Below are 26,630 nucleotides of genomic sequence, written 5' to 3'. Positions count from 1 at the left end.
TGGTGGCGATTGGAGGGGCGGGGCTCAAGGGGGAGGAGCGGGAAGTGGAGGAGATGCGGTGGAGGGCATTGTCGATCACGTCTGGGGGGAAATTGCGGTCTTTGAAGAAGGAGGCCCCCTAGGTTGTACGGTATTGGAATTGGCCCTCCTGGGAGCAGATGCAGCGGAGATGAAGGAATTGGAAATATGTCTAAGTTTAAGTCTAAGTTTGGATTGTTTAAAAATTAGGGCAACTTATTTCAACAAAATATCAGATACAAATAAATATTTTGAGTAAATAAAATCAAATAAAATTGTAGCCAATATAGAATCATACAGTGTGGAAACAGGCCATTCAGCCCATCGAGTCCTCACAACCCTCTGAAGAACATCCCACCCACAACCATTCCCTGCCCTGTCCTTGTAACCTGACATTTTCCATGGCTAATCCATCTAACCTACACATCCTGGACACTATAGGCAATTAAGCATAACCAATCCACGTAACCTGCGCATCTTTGAACTGTGGGAGGAAACTGGGGCACATAGAGGAAACCCACAGAGAATGTGCACACTCCAGGCATAGACAGGCACTTGGGAGGTGGAATTGAACCTTGATCCCTGGCACTGAGACAGCAGTGCTATCCACTGAGCCACCATGCCGCCCCATTAATTAATTATTAATTGTGCAACACTATTTTGTTCCAATTATGACTTAAAGTAAGCTTCATATCTATTCATTAATTCTAGAATGTAAACTAGATTTTGCTTCTAATGGGAAGATCTGTTAGATTGTATGGAAATCAGGGCGAGCTAGCAAATCGGATACAAATTTGATACATTCCTGATGAAGCCATTTTGTCCGAAGCGCTGATTTTTCTGCTCCTCAGATGCTGCCTGGCCTGCTGTGCTTTTCCCGCACCACTCTAAACTTGACTCTGATCTCCAGCATCTACATTCCTCACTTTCACCTAAATGGATACAAAATTGGCTTGATGGTAGGAAGCAGAGTGTGCTTTGCCTTTTCATATCAGGATGTTTATCAGACTGGAGGCCTGTGACTAGTGGAGAACATCAAGGGTTGGTGCTGGGTCCATTACTATTTGTTATCTGTATCAATGATTTGGATGGTTAGTAAGTTTGCTTTTGACACTAAAATAGGCAGGATCATGGACAGTGAGGAAGGTTATCAGAAATTGCAGCAGGACCTTGATCAGCTGGGGAACTGGGCTGAGAAATGACAAATGAAGTTTAATATAGATAAGTGTGAGGTCTTGCGTTTTGGAAAGTCAAATCAAAGTAGGAGTTTCATGGTGAATGGTTGGATGTTAAGGAGTGTTGTAGAACAGAGAGATTTTGGAGTTTAGGTTCACAATGGTCTGAGTCAATGGGAGAGATTGGACAGGTTAGGACTTCTTTCTTTAGCGGATAGGAGCCTGATGGGGGATGTTATAGAACTGTAAAATGTCATGAGAGGCATAGATAGGGTTAATATACTCAGTCTTTTTCCCAGGGTTCGGAAATTGAGGACTAGAGGACATCAGTTTAAGGTTAGAGGGGAACAAATAAAAGGAAACCTGAGGGGCAATGTTTTTACACAGAGGATGGTACACATATGGAATGAGCTGCCAGCAGAAGTGATTGAGGTGGGTACATTAACAACATTTAAAAGGCTTTGGACAAATACATGGATAGGAAACGAGTAGAAGGATATAGGCCAAGTGCAGGGAAATGGGGCAAGTGTGGATGGATATTTTGGTCAACATGGAACAGTTTCCATGGTGTAGGACTCTATGACTCATTATGACCTCCATAAACATTATACCTTCAAAATCTGGAAATTACACAAACTACAACCCCACGTCAGTTGGATAGTTGGGTAAGATTTACTGAATAAGAATACTAGAAAGAGAATGTGTTAAAACTAAGGGTTATTGCAAATAAAGACCTGATATAGGAATGTACAGAGATGTTAACTTGTTAATGAGCTAATATGTTAGAATATGAAAAAGGCAAAGGGGTAATAATGAAAGCAAGCAAACTCAACAATATTAAAACCGTGTTTTCAAAATGAACAAAAGTGGTTTAAAAAATAATACATCTTAACTAAGACCCAAAATACTTCCTTTTGAAATCTTACATACAATTCCAGTTCACACCTAAGAATGTTCCTGAATACAAGGTGGAGAAATGGATATTGAGCAGCACCAATAGAATGGAGGTGGGATGCAGAAGCCTAATGCTTAGCCAATAAGACAGATATTGTGGAGCTGATCAATTCCACAAAAGCATCTTTTTTTAAACTTATGGATAAAGATTAGTTTTTATACTGTCAAATCAAGGCATGATTTTCTCATAATCTATGGTTAATATCATCCAGGAATAAAATAAATGATTGCTGAAGACCTCATTTGTTACTGCTGCTATTGTATTTCTGTTGTCACCAATTAACTTCAACATAATTGTACACTAAAACTCAGCTCTGGTGACATAATGAGGACACTATCCTATCTAGTTTCAATTTAAACTTTTAAAGTAATTGTGGATATTTAAAGACCCTATTCTAATCCATATTTAAATGTCTCTTGTGCTTTCTCACATTTAAGCCACATCGTAAATATCACAAGCGTCCATTTCTGCAGTGCATAGAATATAAAATAATAGCATTACCTTTCAGATGATGCAGAAACCAAAATAATACTGAAATAATACATTAAAAAAGATGAATTATTCACCATCTATTTCTTGCCTGAAAAATGGGTAACTGATCAATAAACAAATTGATGCCTATTTCAATCATTAGAATGGCTTTGTGAATGGCCACAAGTTCCACCCAAATAGATAGGAGGCTATTTACATATACATACTGGGGTTATATGATTACATATTAAATGTACATTTGGGCAAAGCATTCATCAGTTCCTCTTGGATTGGCTTACAACATGTAGAAGGCAATTTTCATCTTATTGAAATCAATATTCAGCATTAATTTCCTGTCCAACCCTCCTGATTATGTCATTGGACTGATTCCATGTATGCCAACAATCCCTTTTGGCTCACAAGACAATCTCTTCCCCCTAACACTTGTGTTGTAGATCAAAAGGAAACAATTGTTGCCTGTGATATTTTGTACATTCGAAACCTTGCATGTGTAGAAAATGTAATTTCTGCATCTGTTTTACCAATTATCGATAAAATATATGTGTACATTATTTATTTGAAAAACATTTCAAAGAAAATAGCACGTCAAAGCCATACAAATAATGTATTTTTGATTGAATAGTTGCTCATTTTTGTGTTGCAATTTTTATAGCCTTGAAGATGAAGACTTGCAGCCTGGTATCTGCAGAATTCATATACTGTTTTATGGGTGTCTGGAGATGTTTATAACTGAAATGCTTAAATCGTTATACTTAATGGAATCTTTTCAAATTCGAAAAAAAGGTATTTTTGAATTTACTGATGTCCTTACATGTTAAATTAGAAATTGATATTAAGAAATGAATATAAATAGAAAAATATTCATCTATTTCCTTATATGCCAGGAAAAAAAAATATACCTTTAGCAAAGGTATACTACTAGCTGTAATCATTGCATTTGTGAATAAGCTGAATAAGGACACTATCGGTAATTATTCTGTTTTCTGTATCAGTATGGAGATCAAAGACAGCAAAAGCCTGATTTTGAAAGCAAGTGATTATGGAAAGCATTACTGAAGCTTTGGATTTTCTCAGTTAAATATTCCTATCATGGAACCATCCAAAAGAAGGAATTAGTTTCAATACAGATTGGATTTCATCAGATTGCAGTAGACTTGATCAATGACCAGTGCAGAGTCAGATATTGGATGCTACCATTTCCATTTGTGAAATGCACACAGCATCATAGTATAAACTAGAGTATCTTAATAATGCTAGACATCTGGTAGCAAAGAGGGCTATTGCATAAATATTATCAAAGAATTTATTTGCATTCACAAAATCTATTCTGATTTGACTTGACAATTTATTGCAATATATGAAGAAAACTAATTTAAATTATTTTCAGTTAAAATACTAAACCCACATATTAAATAATATTTGATCTTAGAAACATAAGCCTGATACTTTATTTGAGAGTAAATTGAAATACATTTATACCTGGAACTTTGTATTTGCGTGGTCTTTATTTTGAATGTACAAAGCTGCATAATTGGAAAGAGAAAGGTGGACTTTGGGTGGGGGGGAAAGGAGGAGGAGGGTGGTGTGGGATCACTGATTTTGACCTTGGTGGTTGACAGGGGTAAAGGACAACTGAGAAATTTTTCTTAATACATTTGAACAAGCCAGAGAGTTTACAATTTGCTCCAATAACATTGCTTTGTTGTAATATTAAACAATCACTGACAAGCCTACAAGGAACAGTCATATTCAGTACTGACATGGTATTGGAAAGAACTCCAGAGGCAAGAATAAAGCCTTACATTCTATATCATATGAACCGTTTAAATTTGTACAGAGCTGCGGTGCAGCTGTACTGTTTCTGACGTGACTCTTGTGCTTCTGCTGTTATCATAAGCCAACAGATAACTCTCAATGCAGCCACAACTTGCTAACATTCCATATACTGATATGGGTTGGAAGGCCATTTCTAAAATCCATGGTCTACATAATCTTGGTCTAAATCATGTCCAAAACATGCCAGTTTTTCTTTGCACCTTACTGTATAGAATATTAATCACTGGACAAATATGAACATGCTAATACTGTTTATGTTGACAAATTGAATTGAACCCATTCTACTACCAGCTGTTCCAAATATTTCCACTCTTTGTTAATTTTGGTGTTATTCAGACATGATTCTAATGACAAGGAACTGAATGTTTGTGACTGAAGAGACTTAAGCATAAATCTCAGAGAATAGTTCACATTAAAGAACCTTGTCCAACTTGATCATTATTAACTATTAACAATTAACCAGTGTAATTTGTTTCATCCTCCTCCATTTACCAACAATGATTTAATCACAGCCTACTTTAAAATGGAGTAGCAATCCATCTGCAAAGAATTTTGGTAAAATTCATTGCAGATGAATTACTTCCAATGCCATTCATAAAATCATTGATGAAGAGGAGAAATAGAATGAAGCTAATCAGTGGTCTCTAATGGCCTTCTCCTTTTTTTTCTTTATTCTTTCATGGAGTGTGGCATTGCTATTTGTTGCCCTTGAACTGAATGACTTGCTAAACTACTTAGCAAGTAGCTACTAAGCTATGGATCTGGCACAATATGTAAGCCAGACCAAGTAAGGATGGCTGGTTTAACTTCCCCAAAAAATGACATTAGTGAACAAGATAGGCTTATACTTAATCAGTGACAATGCTCATCATCATCCTTAATTGCACTTGTTTTTTATTCCAAATTTGATTTAATTGAATTTAAATTCAATCAATTGCTTTGGTGGGTGAACAGCTGTGATAAAAATCACTCTTTACGATGTGGTCACCAGACCCAAAACATCTATTCACATTGGGAATTATACTCACCCAACTTTAAGTTATTTGAATAGCACCTTGTGTCTTCAGATTGTTGAAATGTAATTCCAGTGAATATTTGTTTAGTTGAGATGTTGCACTTTAAAGCACTGAAATAGATATTTATAGTGTCAACAGAAAGGGGCTTTCCCTCTAACTATTGCTGGGACACAACTTGCAGGCCATAACATTAAACTTAAGTACTACTAGGATTAATGATGTCATTTAGCCAATAACATTCTTTTCCAGATGCTAAGGTGTACATCACTTTTGCACCATTGAATATTATCTGTTGCAGCCATAAAGACAGATAGATGAGTGACAGTTCTCCTGCCATTTGGTCATTGCTTTTGGCCTCTGTTTTATCCATACCCTTTCTCACACCTTGTCCCCAGGTACTCCGATCAGCAGTGAAGATGTGCCACACATCGACTCTGAACCCAGTCAACATGAAATTGCACTTACAGATGTCCTTGTATTGCAGATGTTGATCTTGTGTTTAGAGCAAGCTCACCAAAGAACTTGCCTTGAGAATGTAGCTGTTGTCCATTCAGTTCACATGACCTAGCCAGAGTCACCAACTGGCTCACGAGGCCAAACATGCTGGAGTCCCTCCACCTTGGGTACTTCCATATTCAGCACTTTCTCCTACCGGGAGATGCACACTGTTTGACTGAGACAGCAGGGGTGAAACCTTATCAGCTGTCAGGCTTGTATTACTTATCCATGCTTTGCTGCTTTAAATGAGCTTGGCACCAACAGAGTACTTTCAGTTAGTTTGCTATTGGCCCACACTTAATTTTTCAACTTTGACACAACAGCTGCAATTTTCATGGAATCCCTGCAGTGTGGAAGCAGGCCATTTGGTTCCTTGAGTCCACGCCAGCCCTCCCAAAGAGCATCTCACCCTGTCCTTGTTACCCTGCAATTCCAATGGCTAATCCACCTATCCTGCACATCTTTGGACTATGGAGGAAACCAGACCACTTAGAGGATCCCATGTAATCACGGGGAGAATGTGTCAACTCTACACAGACAGTCGCCCGAGGGGGGAATCAAACCTGGGTCCCTGGCGTTGTGAGGCAGCCATACTAATCGCTAAGCCCCTGTGCCACCGCTTTGGTGACTTTAGCATCAAAGACAATAAAATCTGCATGAAAACAATCTTTTATTATAGCTAACTATGCTTAATGGAGAAATCCAAACTGAAATGAATTTGGAGATCTTAATTGGAAATGATTTAAACATCAACTATCTTCATAATAATAAAACAAAATACTATTCCTTGACTTTTTTCTAAGCTGCTAACATTTAAAAGTGTCTTCCCCTTCAGAACAAATTATTTGTCCTACTCCTGGAATTCCTTATGAACGCGAAGAGGAACATTCCCAGGCGCCATTCCTAGAAGACATCACCTACTCATCATCTTCACAAGAGCTGGACATGTTGGCATGTCACTTAGACACAGCACTGGAAATGGAATGTACGGAAAGGTAAACTCTTTGGGCTTTAATGTGGCCAAGACATACTTTCACACAAGAACAGATCAGGTCAGTTAAGTAAAAAATGACCTTATCCATACCAACAGGAGACACCTAAGCAAAAAACAAATGGCACAGCAGCTCATTGGTTTGCACTGCTGCCTCACAGCATCAGGGGCCTGGATTTAATTCTAGCCTCGGGCAACTGTGTGGAGTTTGCATATTCTCCCCGTGTCTGCGTGGGTTTCTGCCGGGTGCCCTGGTTTCCTCCCACAATCCAAAATGTGCAGGTTTGGTGGATTGGCCATGCTAAATTGCCCATAGTGTCCAGGCTAGGTGGATTACCAATAGCTAATGTAGCGTTACAGGGTTATGGGGAGGGTCAATGCAGACACGATGGACCAAACAGCTACTATTTGCATTGTAGGGATTCTATGATTCAAACAATGCTGAAAATCTGGAATTAGTATCAGTTTTAACTTTTTTTGGATAAACCCATCATCAAAACTCTTCAGGATAGCATAAGAGTCCTTCTCTGGGTCGAAATGAAGCACAGGTGGGACAGTAGTAGGTTGAAATTAGGGATCAAATATGCTGTTTCACAAAGACTGAGTAAATTCATTCTTTTTTGAAATGCGTGGCCGAGTACTCAGCTCAGACCTATGAATAGGCATTTTTAAAAAATGAGTGAGTCAAATGACTCCCATCTGAAAGAGGGTGGAAAGGGATTGGGAGATTCCCTTAAACAATTCGATTTTGGGCACAATTCAGCTGGTAATGGCAGATAAGTGGGGTGGGGGCTTGAATTGTGGAGATGCAGGGAAGTTGGGAACATGCTGAGGTAGGTGATCCTGAATTCCGCAAATTCAAAACAACTGCAAAACAAAGATGCTTCATCTTCCTCCATCAATTTGTAGCCCTTTAATCTGAATACTGACTTCCAACAACTTCAGACCTTAATGTCCCCCATAAATTTCCTGTGAGAATCTTCCAATTGAATGGGTAGGTTTCCCTTGTGTAGTATATGTGTAATGCATACCCCTTCAGAAATGAATAGTTTGTCTTAAAAGCTGGTATCTGCCTTTACATTTTTTGTACTTTTATACTTGATTAATTTAGGGCATGAGCTTTATATTTGATTAACCTTACTTTTAACATTCAACTTGGGACACTTAAGCGACTGCTGGACATGCACATGGATAGCAGTGAATTGAGGGGTGCGTAGGTTGTTATTTTATTTTACATTAGGATTAACCCTCAGCACAACTTTGTGGGCCACAGGGCCTGTTCTGTGCTGTACTTTTCTATGTTCTGTGGTCAATATTTGAAGGTTTTTTCCATGCTAATTATTGTTTGAAAAAATTATAATTTGTTCTATGAATGGGACTACCTGAGTGAAAAGTAGGAAATGGTTCAAATAATGACAGTGGTTTCATCATTAGTTTGGTTGTTTGTTATGGATTTAATACAGATCAGAAGGGCATTGAAACACAGTAACAAGTTCATAAATTATCAGCATTGTATCAAAACGATCTTCAATTAAAAAGTATCTAAAAACTGCCTTACGTTTGCCATTTCAGTGATATTCAGGAAATGCGGTACCTTCTGAGAAATCTCAGGGACTCCATACCACACTATCTTAAAATACAGGGTATGTACTTAGTATATTTTCAAGTGTAAACTGTTTAAAAATGTTCCCTTGAGAAAATGTGTTTGATTTATATTTGCATACTATTTATACACACAACACAGAAGGAAAGGGTAATAAACATGTTAAGGTTTTAAGTGTCGTGCTTTTAAATAGTGATCAGACTATATTAGCAGCTTTATAAAGGCACAATATATGAGTTAGGTGGCAATGGGGTATAACACCACCTGCTCTGGGTTCAAATCTAATGATGATAAAGTTATAGTTTAAGATGAAAGATTATTAGGAATCTCAACCTGATTCATAGGCGTGCAAATCCAACCACAAAACATGATTGGTAAACAAAATGGGAAAATCACTTTCATTGATTATAGACTTTCAAACCGGATCCAAAGGATTCATGAAAGAATCTGGAGGCCATCAGAATCCTGCCCTTTTGCTGCATTTGTTAACTTACAAATGTTCTATTCATTGTGGTGCCTTACTAATAAAGCATATTTTTCACGAACAGGAACAAACATCTTCCACTGTTTTAGTAGTGAGAGGAATGTGGCTCTGGAGTGAGCCTAAGAATGGGAAAGAAAGAGAAATGGAGGAGTGAAGAGGGTTACCTCAGATTACAATGGGATAGTGATCAGATGGGCCAATGGGCTGAGGAGTGGCAGATGGAGTTTAATTCAGATAAATGCGAGGTACTGCATTTTGGAAAAGCAAATCTTAGCAGGACTTATACACTTAATGGTAAGGTCCTAGGGAGTATTGCTGAACAAAGAAACCTTGGAGTGCAGGTTCATAGCTCCTTGAAAGTGGAGTCGCAGGTAGATAGGATAGTGAAGGAGGCATTTGGTATGCTTTCCTTTATTGGTCAGAGTATTGAGTACAGGAGTTGGGAGGTCATGTTGTGGCTGTACAGGACATTGGTTAGTCCACTGTTGGAATACTGCGTGCAATTCTGATCTCCTTCCAATTGGAGGGTTGTTGTGAAACTTGAAAGGGTTCAGAAAAGATTTACAAGGATGTTGCCAGGGTTGGAGGATGTTGAATAGACTGGGGCTGTTTTCCCTGGAGTGTCAGAGGCAGAGGGGCGACCATATTGAGGTTTTTAAAATCATGAGGGGCATGGATAGGGTAAATAGACAAGATCTTTTCCCTGGGGTGGGCGATTCCAGAACTTGAGGGCATAAGTTTAGGGTGAGAGGGGAAAGAGACCTAAGGGGCAACTTTTTCACACAGAGGGTGGTACGTGTATGGAATGAGCTGCCAGAGGAAATGGTGGAGGCTGGTAGAATTGCAACATTGAAAAGGCATCTGGATGGGTATATGAAGAGGAAGGGTTTAGAGGGATATGGGCCAGGTGCTGGCTGTTGGGATTGGATTGCGTTGGGATATCTGATTGGCATGGACACATTGGACTGAAGGGTCTGTTTCTGTGCTGCACATCTTTATGACTATGTCTCTAAGTGAAATAAAAGTGGATACAGGGGATGAAAGAGGGAGAAGGAAAGAGAGAAACTGCAGGAAAGGAATTCTAAGTAGTGAATCAACATTTTATCTGGGGAGATAAATGGGGAGATGGTACTGCAGTGATCAGGATGCTGGACATTAATCCAGAGATTCAGGATTATGGCGTGGGTGGGAGCAGTTGCTGGTTTGCTTGTGGATGGAATTTAAATTTAATGATTGTCTAAAACTATCGTGGATTGTTGTAAAAACGCACCCGGTTCATTATATTTTTTTTTAACAATCCAAGTACAAAGTTTTATTGAATTAGTAAATCCAATAGATATTATCGTTTTTCTCCATATAGGGTTTATGCCCAATCATTTCTTACATAAATTAAAGAAAACCCAAAGATTACAAAAATCACACAAATTCTATAATTAACTAAATGTATTCATTTTAGCAATGCAAAAGCATAAATTACAGAAATTTTAATTTATCTCACCAGTCTAAAACAGAGTAAAATCAAGATAGCAAAACAGCAAGGAAAATTCTATCCAGAAATTCCCAAAGTGTAGTCACCGATATTAGACCATTTCTACTCCTTACAGTAGAACGTGTACATTGTGTCTTCCTACTTCTCCAATTACTTTCTCCATTTTCAGAGTATTTACTGACAGGAATTTTTACATTTATTGCAGTGGACAGAACTGCCGGTTCATTATACACTTAAACATAGGTGTCGTTGATTGGCCAGCATTTATTGCCTGTCCCTAATTGTCCTTGAAAAGGTGGTGGTGAGTTGTCTTCTTAAACCACTGCAGACCATGTGCTGTAGATTGACCCACAATTCTCTTAGGGAGGGAATTCCACAATTTTGACCCAGCAACAGTGAAGGAAAGGCAATATATTTCCAAGTCATGATGGTGAGTGGCTTGGAGGGCAACTTATGGTGATGGGGTTCCCATGTATTTGCTACCCATGCCCTTCTGGTTGGAACTATTCCCTGGAACATCGGTTTGGAAGGTACTATCTGACAATCTTTGGTGAATTTCTGCAGTGCATTTTGTAGATAATACACAGCTGCTACCAAGCATTAGTGGTGCAGGGAGTTGGTGTCTATGGATGTGGTGCCAATCAAATGGGTTGCTTTGTCCTGGATGGTGTCAAACTTCTTGAACACCCATCTAGGCAAGTAGGGAGTGTTCCATCACACTCCTGACTTGTGCCTTGTAGATGGTGGATAGAGTTTGGGGTGTCAAGAGCAGTATTTGAAGCCTCTGATCTGCTCTTGTAGCCACTGTATTTATATGGCAAGTCTGCTGATCAATCATAACCCCCACGATATTGATACAAGGAAATTCAGAGATAGTAACACCATTGAATGTCAAAGGCTCGTGATTAGATTGTCTCTTATTGGAGATGGTCATTGCCTGGAATTTGTGAGGTTACAGGGATAAAGTGAGGGGGTGTGGGACTGGTTGGGATGCTGTTTGGAGGAGTGATACAGACTTGAAGGCCAAATGGTCGCTTTCTGCACTATAGGGTTTCTATGAGTCTATGACACCCATTAGCCCCTTTTGGTTAACAATAAAGTAATGGTAGGCATTGTCAATAATGCTATCAAGTGGCATTTTTACTGGAAATATGTGCATATTGTTGCTACATTTAGATTTTGCTGGGGCCAAACAGCCCCAGAACTCATGACAGCCTTGGTCCAAACATAGACAAAATAATTCCAGGGGTAAGGCAAGAGACACTGTGCGTATCACGCTGGGTCAAACGTTACCTCTGTGTTATCATGGAGACCTCTCAACATTGAAGGCAGTGGGAATCAGAGTAAAACCTCTCAATTCATTGAAGTCATACTTAGCAGAAGAGAAGATAGTTGTGATTTTTGGAGGCCAGTTATCTCAATCCCAGAATATTGTTGCAGAAGTTCCCAAGGCTGCCTAAGATCCATCTTCAGCCACGTCAACAATAACCTTCCCTCCATAAAGTCAGAAATTGAGATATTTTCTGATGATTGCACAACATTTAGTAACATTTACAACTTCTCAGATACTGAAGCAGTCCATATCCATATAGATAAATATTTGAACAATATTCAGGCTTCCACTGATAAATGACAACTGCCATTTGTGCCAGGCATTGACCATCTCCAAAAAGAAAGAACCTAAGCATGTCCATTGCCAAATCCCTCACTATCAATATTACCACTGACCTGAAACTGAACTGAACCAAACATATAAATACTATGGCTACTAGAACAGTTCAGAAGCTGGGAATCCTATGGTAGTTCACCTGCTGACTCCAAAGCCTTTGAAAAATCTACAAGGCACATATCAGCAGTGTTGTGTACTACTCTCCAATTGCCTGGAAGATAGTGGGCAAACAACACTCAAAGTCTGATACCATCCAAGACAAAGCAGTCCGCTTGATCAGCACCCCATCCACTGATGCTCAGTGACAGCAGTGTGAACTATAGAAGATGTACTGTAGCAAACTACCAAGCCTTCCTCAATAGTACCTTCTCAACCTGTGACTTCTACCATCTAAAAGGACAAGGGCAGCAGATGTACGGGAACAGCACCACCTGCCAATTCCTTTCCAAGTCTCTCATCATCTTGACATGGAACAATATCACTGTCATAGAGTCACAGAGCTGTACAGCATGGAAACACACCTTCAGTCCAACTCATTCATGCTGACCAGATATCCTAGATAAATCTAGTCACATTTGCCAGCATTTTGCCCCATCCCAATAGACCCTTCAATGCATATACTCATCCAGATGCATTTTAAATATTGTAATTGTACCAGCCTCCACCACTTCCTCTGGCAGCTCATTCCATACACCCTTTGCTATTTTTGAATCAAAGTTCTGGAACTATTCTGTTAACAGCGTTCAGTGTAACTACACCACATGGAATGCAGTAGCTTATATTGGAGTCTCACCCCTGTATTCTCAGGGACAATTAAAATGGGCAATAAAAACAGACCTTGGCAGCAGGCCCCATATCAAATGAATGAATTAGAAACAACTCTTCACTATTTCTCAGTACACAAAAGCTTCCTCCTCATTTGTAGCAATAGCTTAAAACAAAAATGTCTGATGCAATAACTATGGTTTTTGTTCTTTTTTTTGTACATTTCACTCCCCTCTACATATGTCTGACTTGTTTCACTTTCTTCCAGTTTTTCATGTTTACCACTCACCATCAGAACTATTCTGTGTTAAAATTGCAGGAAGCTGCCTGGGAATGATAGAATGGGAGAGAGACCCCAAATATCCAATGATAGGATTTTGAAGGATGTGGAGGACTTGTCTGTGAAAACAAAAACTGGCAAGATGGCTTCTGCTAGATGCAATTAGTCTTTACTGACCAACCCAGGAATGTAAATTCATAGTGAAATAGGAGCTATACTCTGTGTCTGGCTGTTTTAATGACCTATTTGGGTGAAATTATTCTATGTTCAGAATACATATCACCTTAGTGAGCATTAACTCTGTCCCCCAACTTAATACAGTTCCACTAAAAGGCAAATTTTACTGCACTTCCATTGACATAGAGTGATCTGACTGAAATAACTCCTCAGAGACTGAGAACCATCACCAAGACACCTTTTTATTTACACATGGGGAGTCTTTAACAATGGTCCAGCCACCTCAGCCAACTCTCAGAGTGAGCAAAACCTCTGACATTCCTGTTTGTATTTTTTTTAAACAAGAAGTGCAGAAAACTTTATTCATATTCCACCACCAGGAAGAGAGGAAGTACCCAAGTGGCCAGTGACAAGCAGTGCCCTTCTCAACAAAGAAAAATGCTAAGTGATCAAAAAAGTGAGGGGGAGGGCAGGGAATAAATCAAAATAGAGTTGGACCAGGCAAATAATATACTCCACTCCCTGCAGTGCCCACCTCTCCCTGAACAGCACCCGGTCTCGAACGTAACCATGGAAGAGGGGCATGCAATAACAGCCCCCTCCACGGCCCACTGCCTGGACCTGTTAATAGCCAGTTTGGCCAGGCCCAGGAGCAGACCCACAAGGAATTCTGTCACTCTTGTTTATGTTTTTTTGACATTCTTGCTCTTTTTTTTCCTTTTTTTCTCCCCACACTATCGCCTAACTACCGCATATCCATGTTGTGTGTTTGTGTGCAGGTGTGAGACACAGTGAAAGACACAAGGTGCACAAATCTTTATTCAATTTCCACCACCAGGAAGGAAAGAAACACCTGAGTGGCCAGTGACAAGCAGTGCCCTTCACATCAAAGGGCAATGCTGTGTGATCAAACAGTGAAGCGGGGGAGCAGGGACTAAATCGAAATAGAGTTGGAGGGGGAAATAATGCACTCCACTCCCTGCGGTGCCCAGCTCTCCCTGAACAACTCCAGGGTGTTGGTGGACACCGCATGCTCCTTCTCCAGAGACACCCGGGCCCTAATGTAACTGCGGAAGAGGGGCAGGCAGTTGGCCATAATGACCCCCTCCACGGCCCGCTGCCTGGACCTGTTTATGGGAGTTTGGCCAGGCCCAGGAGCAGACCCACGAGGAGGTCAGCCACTCTTGTTTATGTTTTTTTTCTGAGTGAGCAGAGTCTCTGACATTCCTGTTTATTTTTTTTTTTAATGACCAGGTGCTTGACATTCCTGTTTTTTTTTCTTTTTTTTCTTTTACCCCCACACTCCCACCTAACTGTGGTAGTGCTTATGTTTTCCCCCAGCACCCATGTTGTGTGTGGCAGGTGTGAGACACAGTGAGAGACACAAGGTGCATGAATCTTTATTCAATTTCCACCACCAGGAAGAAAGGAAACACCCGAGTGGCCAGTGACAAGCAGTGCCCTTCACATCAAAGGGCAATGCTGTGTGATCAAACAGTGAAGGGGGGGGGGGCAGGGATTAAATCAAAATAGAGTTGGAGGGGGAAATAATGCACTCCACTCCCTGCGGCACCCACCTCTCCCTGAACGACTCCAGGGTGTTGGTGGAGACCGCGTGCTCATCTCCAAGGACACCCGGGCTCTAACGTAACCGCGGAAGAGGGGGAGACTAGGAAGATAGGAAAACACCCAGGTGGCCAATGACAAGCAGTGCCCCAATGCTGTGTGATCAAACAGTGAAGGGGAAGACTCCAGTTTATTTTTTTTTCAATTTTCCTGTTTTTTTTTATTTTATTAAACAAATTACAAAAACAGTTTACAACAAACAGTTACATTTACAGCTGCATACAAGAGACAGCAATTTTACAAGGGAGAGAAGCAAAGCCAGGCCCCAAACCCTACCGTTCAAACAATTTACAGGGACATGAGGACAAACCTCAAATCCCAGTTTCACATATAAAAATATAAAGAGACGACAACAATGACATTTGTACATTAGACAATACTGTTACATACAAAAGTGCAAAGATTCCAGTTTAATTTTTATCTTATTAAACAAATTACAAAACAGTTTACAAATAACATTTACAGCTGTACAAGAGATAGCAATTTTACAAGGGGGAGGAGCAGCAAAGACTCCAGTTTATTTTTTTTTGCGAGCTAGTACTTTAACCAACTAAGCCAGAACATCATGTTGACACTCCTGTTTATTTATTTTTTTGGGGGGGCAGCTAGTCCAGGGACAGTCCCCTTCAAGGAGGAGAGTCCTTGCACGTGTGCACACTCACTCACACTGATCCAACTCTCAATAGGGGAAGAACACCTGAGTGGCCAGTGACAAGCACTGCCCTTCACACACTCCTGTTTATTTATTTTTTCTTTCTTTTTTTTAACCCCTCCCCCCACACTACCGCCTAACCGCGGTAGTGCTTATTTTATCCCCAGCACCCATGGTGTGTGTGTGTGCAGGTGTGAGACACAGTGAAAGACACAAAGTGCACGAATCTTTATTCAATTTCCACCACCAGGAAGATAGGAAAACACCCGGGTGGCCAGTGACAAACACTGCCCTTCACATCAAAGGGCAGTGCTGTGTGATCAAAACAGTGAGGGGGAGGGTAGGGACTAAATCAAAATAGAGTTGGAGGGGGAAATGACGCACTCCACTCCCTGCGGTGCCCACCTCTCCCTGAACAACTCCAGGGTGTTGGTCGACACCGCGTGCTCCTTCTCCAAGGACACCCGGGCCCTAACGTAACCGCGGAAGAGGGGCAGGCAGTCGGCCCGAACGACCCGCCTCACGGCCCGCTGCCTGGACGTGTTGATGGCCAGTTTGGACAGGCCCAGGAGCAGACCCACGAGGAGATCTTCAGACCTGCCCTCCTTCCTCCGTACCGGGTGCCCGAACATCAGGAGCGTGGGACTGAAGTGCAACCAAAGCAGAGGAGGAGGTTTTTCAGAAAATAATTTCCTGGTTATATATTTTTTTTCTTTCAAGGGGAGGGTAGTGAATAAATCAAAATAGAGTTGGAGGGAGAAATAATGCACTCCACTCCCTGCGGCCATCTCCTGTTTTTTTTTTATTTTAACCCCCCCACACTACCGCCTAACCGCGGTAGTGTTTATTTTTTCCCCAGCACCCATGGTGTGTGTGTGCAGGTGTGAGACACAGTGAAAGACACAAAGTGCACGAATCTTTATTCAATTTCCACCACCAGGAAGATAGGAAAACAAAGGCTCCAGTTTACTTTTTTAAAATTTTTTTTTAAACCTACCGCCTAACTGCGGTAGTGCTTATTTTTTCCCCAGCACTCATGGAGTGTGTGTGCAGGTGTGAGACACAGCGAAAGACACAAAGTGCACGAATCTTTATTCAGTTTCCACCACCAGGAAGATAGGAAAACAAAGACTCCAGTTTATTATTTTTTTTCTTTTTTGATCCCCTGTTTATTTATTTTTTTTATTTTTTAAAAAATATATTAACCCCTACACTACCACCTAAGTGCGGTAGTGCTTATTTTTTCCCCAGCACCCATGGTGTGTGTGTGCAGGTGTGAGACACAGCAAAAGACACAAAGTGCACGAATCTTTATTCAGTTTCCACCACCAGGAAGATAGGAAAACAAAGACTCCAGTTTTTTTTTTTTCCCTTTTTTTTCTCTTCCCACACTACCACCTAAGTGCGGTAGTGCTTATTTTTTCCCCAGCACCCATGGTGTGTGTGTGCAGGTGTGAGACACAGTGAAAGACACAAAGTGCACAAATCTTTATTCAGTTTCCACCACCAGGAAGATAGGAAAACAAAGACTCCAGTTTATATCTGGCAGCCAGGGCTCCCTGATTCGACCAGATTAACAGCCCCAATCAAAGAATTCCAATCACCTGGCTGACTTTGTTACAATCACTGCCCTCTAGGTCTGGGGACATAGGTCTATTCTTTTTCTTTTAGCCTCTCAGGTCATTTTCCCAGCAGCTCCAATTCTCCTGACTCAGCCTCAGATACAGGCTTTTATATCTTTCCCCTCTCACCCTAAACCTATGCCCTCTAGTTCTGGACTCCCCGAGCCCAGGGAAAAGACTTTGCCTATTTACCCTATCCATGCCCCTCATAATTTTGTAAACCTCTATAAGGTCACCCTTCAGCCTCCGACGCTCCAGGGAAAACAGCCCCAGCCTGTTCAGCCTCTCCCTATTGCTCAAATCCTCTAACCCTGGCGACATCCTTGTAAAATTTTTCTGAACCCTTTCACGTTTCACAACATCTTTCCAATAGAAAAGAGACCAGAATTACAGGCAATATTCCAACAGTGGCCTAACCAATGTCCTATACAGCCGCAACATGACTTTCCAACTCCTGTTTTCAATACTCTGACCAATAAAGGAAAACGTACCAAACGCCTTCTTCACGATCCTATCTACCTGCGACTCCACTTTCAAGTAGCTATGAACCTGCACTCCAAGGTCTCTTTGTTCAGCAACACACCCTAGGACCTTACCATTAAGTGTATAAGTCCTGCTAACATTTGCTATCCCAAAATGCAGCACCTCGCGTTTATCTGAATGAAACTCCATCTTCCAATTCTCAGCCCATTGGCCCATCTGGTCAGATCCTGTTGTAATCTGAGGTAACCCACTTCGCTGTCCACGACACCTCCAATTTTAGTGTCATCTGCAAACTTACTAACTGTACCTCTTATGCTCGCATCCAAATCATTTATGTAAATGACAAAAAGTAGAGGACCCAGCACCGATCCTTGTGGCACTCCACTGATCACAGGCCTCCAGTCTGAAAAAGAGCCCTCCACCACCACCCTCTGTCTTTTCCCTTTGAGCCAGTTCTGTATCCAATTGGCTAGTTCTCCCTGTATTACATGAGATCTAACCTTGCTAATCAGTCTCCCATGGGGAACCTTGTCGAACGCCTTACTGAAGTCCATATAGATCACATCTACTGCTCTGCCCTCATCAATCCTCTTTGTCACTTCCTCAAAAAACTCAATCAAGTTTGTGAGACATGATTTCCCACGCACAAAGCCATGTTGACTATCCTTATGCTTTGCTCTTGCTCCATTTGAGAGTTTGCAGCTTTCATACATGTTTATTTGGGACCACCCTGCCTACCTGAACATTGTACATCAGGCCACCTGATCTCGCATCAACCATGCCTGACCCAAGCAGGGCCATTTCCGTGGTTTCAGCACCAAACTTTGTTCCCTGAGGTAAAGAGCCTCTTTTGCTTAGAGGAGTCTTGTGTCTGGCATTGGAGTTCCTGATGCCATTTCACCCTTTTCCCCGGTCCAGGAGAATCAGATTTAACCTGCTGTGGAGTCTTCTCCCCATTAGGAAGTCTGCTGGACCAATCCCTGTAGTTGCATGAGGGATGGTCTGATAATCAAATAGGAATTGGGACAGTTTGGTATCAAGTGAAGCTGTAAGCTGTTTTGTTAAGCGTGCCTTCAAAGTTTGGATTGCTCTTTCCACCAGACCATTGGACAATGGATGGTATGGAGCTATCCTTTATGCACATCCAGTCACTTTGTGGGCATCTACAATGACTAAAAATGTTGAACCCATGAAAGGACTAGAATAGTTGATGTGTAACCAAGTGTTGGGTTTACATGGCCATTTCCATGAAAGCAGGGGAGCTGCTGGAGGTAATGTTTGTCCTTGTTGGCACTCTGGGCACTGCCCCACTGATGTGGCTATGTCTGCATCCAATCTAGGCCACCAGATATAATCTCTTGCCAACATCTTCATCTTGAAAGCCCTGGATGACACTGTGGAGTTCAGCCAGTAACTGATGGTGACCTTTGCTTGGGACAATCACTCTTGGTCCCCGTAATGAAATCCCCGTTCTCTACGGTGATCTGGTCTCGCCGGGTCCAGCAAGGTTTCAGTTCTGGTCGCGATGGGTCTTTCGTGTCCCCCATCAACACCAGCTGATTCAGTTTTGCCACGGCCAGATTGTTCTGCATCCAAAGTCTGATATTGGTAGCAGTGATTGGAAGGGCATCCAGAAAGTTTAAAACCAGAATGGACTCTTCAGGTGGCACCATTGGCAGTAAATCTGCCGGCGGGAGGAAGCTCAAGGCATCCACATTTGCTACTTGGTCTCCTGGATGGTGATCCAACTCACAATTGTATTCACTTAAAATGAAAGCCCAAAGCTAAATTTGACCTAAAGCTATGGGCGGCATGACGCTGTCCTCTGAGTAGCCCGAGCAGGGATTTGTGGTCTGTTGATATTACAAAGTTATTGGTGGAAACTCCTCATACCAAAGGCGACCACTAAACCTTCCTTATCTATCTGCGCATATTTACGTTTTGCATCAGCCAAAGTCCAGGAAGCATATGCTATTGGGCGTCCCTGTCCATTGAACCATCTGTGAGCCAACACTACCCCGGTACTGTACAGGGAGGCATGACATGTCAACACGAGATTTAGCTTGAGATCATAGTATGCCAACCACCTTAGATGACAATAGCTGCTTCTTCACTTCCCTAAAGTTTATGTCTTGGCTATGTAATCATTTCCGAGGCTGACCCATTCTTTATAGCAAATATAATGATGCCAAGATGGAGGCTAGATTATAAATGAATCTTCCATAATAATTCACCAATCCGAGGGAAGACCTAACATCCAGTACAAAAGTGGAAGGCGGAGCACCTGTGATCACCCTCCAGTGGGTGTAACCCAGTCTTGTCAACTCTGTAGCCCAGGTAGGTCACTTGGGCTGCCTGGAACACACACTTTTCCCTTCTACAGTGTACTCACACCTTGGATAGATGTCTAAGAACTATGTCCAGGTTCTCTAAGTGCTCTTTATTGGTCTTCCCTGTTATTAGCATGTCATCTAGATAAATGGCAACCTGGGGTAGACCTTGTCAAATGCTCTCCATCGTCTGCTGGAAAAAGGCTGATGATTCTCCAAATGGCAGTCTTCTATATTGGTACAAACCCTTATGGATATAAATTGTTGCATACTTCTGGGAATCCTCAGCTAATTGCAAATGCAGGTACACATGGCTTATATCTAGCTTTGTGAAGGACAGCTTCCCCATCAGCCTTCACAAACTGGAATGACTGGTGTTGCCCAAATTGCAAACTGAACTGGTTGGATGATCCCTTCACTTTTCAGCTTCCTGATTTCTGCTTTTACTTTTGCACATAAGGCAAATGGCACTGAATGTATCTTGCAGAATCGGGGAGTGGCTTCTGATCAACAGGCAAGGTGGACTTGGCTCCTTTGATTGTCCCTAGACCTCCCTGAAAATCTTCCAGGTATTTAACTAGGACCTCACTCAGACATCGAGAGTGTGGTGCTGGAAAAGAATAGCAGGTCAGGCAGCATCCAAGGAGCAGGAGAGTTGACGTTTTGGGCATAAACCCTTCATCAGGATGCTGTCTGACCTGCTGTGTTTTTTCCAGCACCACACTTTTCGACTCTGACCTCCAGCATCTGCAGTCCTCACCTTCTCTGAATCGAGAAATGACCCAATCAAGGTGAATCTTTCTCAACCAATTTTGCTGTGTCAGTCTTGAGCCCCAGCTATTTACTACAATTAGTGATAACTGAACAAGCTGCTTTTCATAAGAGACTGGAATTGAAGTTGTCCCCTTAATCTGTAAAGGTTTGCTGGTGTAGGTTCTCAGTCTAGTCAAGGTCTTGCGCAAACCTAAGGGTTAGAATTCAGTGAATTTTGTTAAAGGCTGGTTCTGAAATCACTGCTACAGCTGCACCAGTATCAACCTCATTTAGAACCAGGTGATCATTTAACCAGGTGATTGATTGATTGATTCCGATTTGGTTGTTGCTAAGCCCTTTAACAGTTCTAAACCAGGTGTGGGTGGACTTTCCAGGCTGTGCACTCTGCTGGATACTGGCTTATCAGTTCTCTTTCTTAATGTAGCCGAGTGGAACTCTTTTGCTGTCTTAAGTCCACATACCAGCAGCAAATAATGGCTTGCCAGCCCAGATCCTGAAGAAACTTTTAACTGTTTGACTGAGGCTTGACTTTGTTTTGGGGTTTTGCTGTGGGCTGACCTAGAGTCCCTCTGTTCAGGATATGTCATGCAATTGCTTTTACTCAAATGGTGTTCCCCAAACTCAGTCAGCCTGGTGTTCACTTCCATCGGCAAACCCTATAACTCATAATCTCCACTTGTCACATTTTCTAATGACAAGTCAGTTGTAGTGCATGTTTGAAGTCCAGTTCTTTGGATAGTAAGCACTTCTGCATGGTTACATCTTTATAATCCCACACAAAAAAACAGTCTCTCAGCATCTCATTAAGGGTTAAACAAAAGTCACATGCCTCTACCAGTTGTCTTAACCTTGTCAAAAATCCTAACATGGATTCCCCTGGTTCTCAAACTGAGTAAAACTGATAACATCTTAGAATTAGAGGTGATTTGAGTCTTAATATTCCTTAACTAAATCTGTCAAAAAGTTTTAGTGTCTGGTGCCTCAGAGAAGATTCGGCTCCTAATAACCAAAAAAGCTGTGAGTTCACAAACTGTCAGGAGAATTATTCATTGCCTTTCATCTGCCCCAATGTCATTTGCCTGGAAAAATATAATGAAAAAGTTTCCACATACTGGGCCCAGTCTTCAGAGGCAGGATCGAATGAGTCAAGGTTCCCAAATAGCAGCATGATGCCAGAATTACTTCATCCAACTCAAAGACGACTATTGTGAGCGAATTTCTTCCAGAGAGTATTTTTATTGCCTCTTGTCGCCACTGAAATAACTCAACAGAGGCCTGTATCCCGTCACTAAGTCACCCTTTATTTACATGTGGAGAGTCCTTGACACTGATCCTGCTTCTGGGAGAAAGTGAGGACTGCAGATGCTGGAGATCAGAGTCAAAAACAGGGGTGCTGGAAAAGCACAGCCGGTCAGGCAGTATCCGAGGATCAGGAGAGTCGACATTTTGAGCATAAGTTCGTCATCAGAGTTTATGCTCAGCAACTCGGGTGCTGCCTGACCGGCTGTGCTTCTCCAGCACCACATTTTTGACACTGTTCCTGCTTCATCACAGCCAGCTCTCAGATTGAACATCACCTCTGACACTCCTGCCTATATGTCAGCAGGGGTCCCTGACTGGGACTGTTAATCCGGTCCAAACAAGTAACTCATTCTGAGGTCCACCTGGCTGACCTCGTTACAATCACTCCATTGACAAATACATCTGCTTAAAATGATAAGGTTAAGGAGATTTGAATGAGTAAGATAGAAATATATCAGTTCTATTAAATCGGTGTTGACTTTGTAGAAGATAGTTATGTATTTGAATCCTTGGCTCAGCAATACAGATATGCACTTTCATGCTTTAATATTATCTGGGTGATAAAGCAAGGAAGGGGAAAAACTGAACAAAGTAAATATATAAACATCATTCTGGTTGGAGCATAATTTAGTTTCTCAAAATGTTTTCAAAGATCAATTTTACATGTAAACATTATAATATAAGCATAGAAATGCTAATTACTATAATTGGTTAGACAACTTTCTTTTAAATAGAGATGTTAGAGAAGAGCGATGATATCCATTCACTTTCAAGACTGTCCTCTGCAATCTATTCCTGGTGTACAATGCAGGCATAATTACATGCATCCCCAGCACATTAAATTACAAGTACTGTGTGTTATGTGGAGCTGTTCCCTTTCTCACTTGTTACAGCACTATTCCTTTAAAACATCTGGAAACATTTTGTATGTAAATATTTTTTAATTACCCAAATTTAAAAGCTATAATAGGGCAGCAGAGGAGTTTCATCAAGATGATACTGTACCTGGGATGAAAGCCTTCTGTAATGGGGAGACTAAAGAATTGGTGATTTTTTTTTTAAGATTAGATTCCCTACATTGTGGAAACAGGCCCTTCGGCCCAACAAGTCCACATCGACCTTCGAAGAGTAATCTACCCAGACTCATTTCCCTACATTACCCCCTGACTAATGCACCTAACACTATGGGTAAATTAGCATGGCCAATTCACCTAATCTGCACATTTTTTTGGAATGTGGGAGGAAACTGGAGCACCCGGAGGAAACCCACGCAGACCTGGGGAGAATGTGCAAACTCCATACAGTCGTCTTTTCTCCTTACAGAAGATTAAGGAGAGATTTGATAAAAGGTTTTGATGATTTAGAATGCATTTCTCAAAAAAAAGTGGTTGAGTAAATGCGATATTAACTTTCAAAGAGAATTGGATAAACAGGTATACTTAAAAAGGAACTGAAAATGTGTTGCTGGAAAAGCGCAGCAGGTCAGGCAGAATCCAAGGAGCAGGAGAATCGACGTTTCAGGCATGAGCCTTTCTTCAGGATCATTCTCCTGCTCCTTGGATGCTGCCTGACCTGCCACACTTTTCCAGCAACACATTTTCAGCTCTGATCTCCTGCCACACTTTTCCAGCAACACATTTTCAGCTCTGATCTCCAGCATCTGCAGTCCTCACTTTCTCCTACGTAAAAAGGAATATGATTTTAAATTGGGAAAACAGCATATGAGAATGTGACTATAAAGATTTAGCAGACATAAATAACCTCCTTCAGTGCTATGATTCTGTGGAGATTAAACCTAAACAAAGCTGTAATGCTGAAAAGTTGTAGCTTGTATTTAACACAGCCTACGCAGTGTTGTCCACTCATAAGATTATACCTTTAACTGGACTATCTTTATTAGTTGTCTTATGCAGCTCAAAAAACAGTAGCTCCAAAAAACAGCAGCTCCAAAATCCATCAGATGAGGATTGCTAAAGTAAATGTGTGAAATGGTTGACTATAGCATTGGAGCTGAACTCAAGGAGACAATGTCAACAAAGCAAATCATCATCCAGTTTCCAGTGCTCTGTCTCCAAATGGCACTATTATATTGGGTGAATGATACACTTCCATTAATAACTGTTGTTTCTTTTATTCACTTGTGAGATGTGGGCGTCACTGGCTGGCCAGCATTGGTTGCCCTTGAGAAGGTGGTGGCGAGCTGCCTTCTTTTAATATGCCTGAAATTTAGCAATTTAAAAAAAGGATTGAAATGTTAATTTCCCCATGATTTATGCAGCTTAACACTAAGTTAATTACTGTCCTTAAACAGGGGAAGAGCTGTCTTGATGGATTCCTTCGTGCTTATTGTTAGGTGAGAGTCAGTTTACCTGAGGGCTGCAATTCTTACTCAATTCACATGAAAATTCCAAATGAGTGTGATTGATTAGGGAAAGAACAGCACAATATCCATTTTACCCAATTTAAACATGGAGGCACTACAGCCAAATATCATATCATCACAATCTCCCCAAAAAGAAAAACGTAATTTTGACTCAAAAAGAGAATTATTTTTGTTATATAACAGCAATACTGCAGTTACCACAGTGAAGGTAGAATTATGGAAAGAAATTAAATTAATAAACATTAGGTTGATAGCAATGAGACATCACATTAGTTCAGTTTCTGTACACTTCTTGCAATTGACATCAGGCGATGACCTGGTCCTATTATGACTCTGGAATGCTGTTGATACAAGACAATTGTTAGATAATGCACAGGAGTGACCAAAATCAGATTCTGAGATTTTAGTTAAATGACACAATATACCAAAATATCAAATTGATATTTCCATTGCAGTAATGTTATTCAATAAGGAAATACAATATTCCAGAATCTTTATATTATCCAAGTGGAGATTAAGAGCAATGTAACAACAAATTACTGCAGATGCTGGAATCTGTACTGAAAACAATAAATGCTGAAAATCACAGTGGGTCAGGCAGCATCCATGAAGAGGGAGTAAACTAACTGATGAAGAGTCAGCTAGACTTGAAACATTAGCTTGCTGCCTGACCCACTAAGATTTCCTGCATTTGTTGTTTTCAGGAGGTTAAGAACTAATACTTTGAAAGGTATTTATTCTGGGTTTATATTCTGTTTAACCCTGTAGGCTGGCAACATGCTTATAAAACAGATGTGCACAAATCCACTCAGCTATATACCCTGGCTGGAAAATTTTAAACCTGAGTGGATTTGTGCATATCTGGTTCACTTAAAACCTTTGCCACTGCTGCCCAATTATTAAAACTTTGATAAAACCAAAATGTGTTATTTTTCCTATATCTTTCCCCCCACAGATGAAACCTGTTTGTTGACCCCATCTCCCACACATCTGAAAATTCGGAGGAGGAAGAGGAAGTGTGGATTATGTTGTATAAAGAAATGAAATCATTTACTGTGTCCTTCAATTTTTACCAATAAAATAATAGCTTGGGTTATTGGCATCATAGATGTTTAAATTTGTTTAAATATATTTGATTACAAAACACTCACTGGACCAAGTGCAATATCAAAGATACTGCTTTAGCCATTTTAATCTGTGGTGTAGTGTGATTACCAGTACACAATTGTGTTACATCTGAATAACACTCAGGCATTTTAGATTCTTAAAATGCCACGACACTGCTATTCAATGCTGTGCTGTCTTCTTTGTGCCTTGATGTTGGACTAAAACCCTCTTGTCTATGTTGACATCTGAAATATAAAAAGCATTCACTTTCTTGAGTGTTGATTAAAGTCCGATTGTTAACTTGCTGTAAAGACCAATATGATCAGTGAGGTGTGATTAAAATAAAGTCTATTTTGTGCGATAATGCTGCAGGAAGTATATTAATCTGTAAAAATAAATTGCATGCAGCAATAATTCTTAAATGTTTTTTGATGAATTAATAGTATACAGTACATTTAAATACAAATATAGTAAGTTTTAAATACAAAGAACAGAGGAAGTACTGTATTTTACAATTAGCTACTGAGCATAGGTTGAAATCTTATACCCTTTGAATTTCTTCCAATCTCATTCTGGTTCAAAGCTACTGACCAGCTTCTAATTATTTCTAATGGAGACCCTTTGTAGTGTAAACAGCAAGCAGCAAAGCAAAAACAGTTAAAATGATAAAATGCTCAAAGATTCTTCTTGATGTGAAATTTGGGACATGTTAAATTTCAATAGTGAGAAAGTAACAGACAAAATCTTTTCCCATTAGTTTAAATCATGTGATGAGTAAACCTGTTAACAGAAACGCCAAAGGACATTCCTGGTTTATATTATGGGAGACTTCAGTATTAATGCTCAACATTATTTAAACACCTACAAGGTTAAAAAATATAAAGAATACCTCTACTATATAAA

The 26,630-nt window shown here is 40.7% G+C and overlaps 1 protein-coding gene across 1 annotated transcript in view; it reads left to right on the top strand.

The window, feature by feature from the left end:
* Positions 1-25,713, top strand: part of LOC122541004 (regulator of G-protein signaling 7-binding protein-like) — a 34,459-nt gene extending 8,746 nt beyond the window's left edge. The window contains exons 3-6 of the mRNA XM_043677427.1: positions 3,293-3,423; positions 6,826-6,985; positions 8,554-8,624; positions 25,576-25,713. Of these exons, the coding sequence (XP_043533362.1) occupies positions 3,293-3,423; positions 6,826-6,985; positions 8,554-8,624; positions 25,576-25,664 (451 nt within the window). The 3' untranslated portion in view covers positions 25,665-25,713. The remainder of the gene's footprint in view (positions 1-3,292; positions 3,424-6,825; positions 6,986-8,553; positions 8,625-25,575) is intronic.
* The last annotated feature ends 917 nt before the right edge of the window (positions 25,714-26,630 follow it).

Source organism: Chiloscyllium plagiosum, chromosome 36 (assembly GCF_004010195.1).
Source record: "Chiloscyllium plagiosum isolate BGI_BamShark_2017 chromosome 36, ASM401019v2, whole genome shotgun sequence".
Taxonomy (NCBI): Eukaryota; Metazoa; Chordata; class Chondrichthyes; order Orectolobiformes; family Hemiscylliidae; genus Chiloscyllium; species Chiloscyllium plagiosum.
The sequence above is the reverse complement of the archived record's forward strand: the minus strand, read 5'-3'. Positions and strand labels throughout refer to the sequence as shown.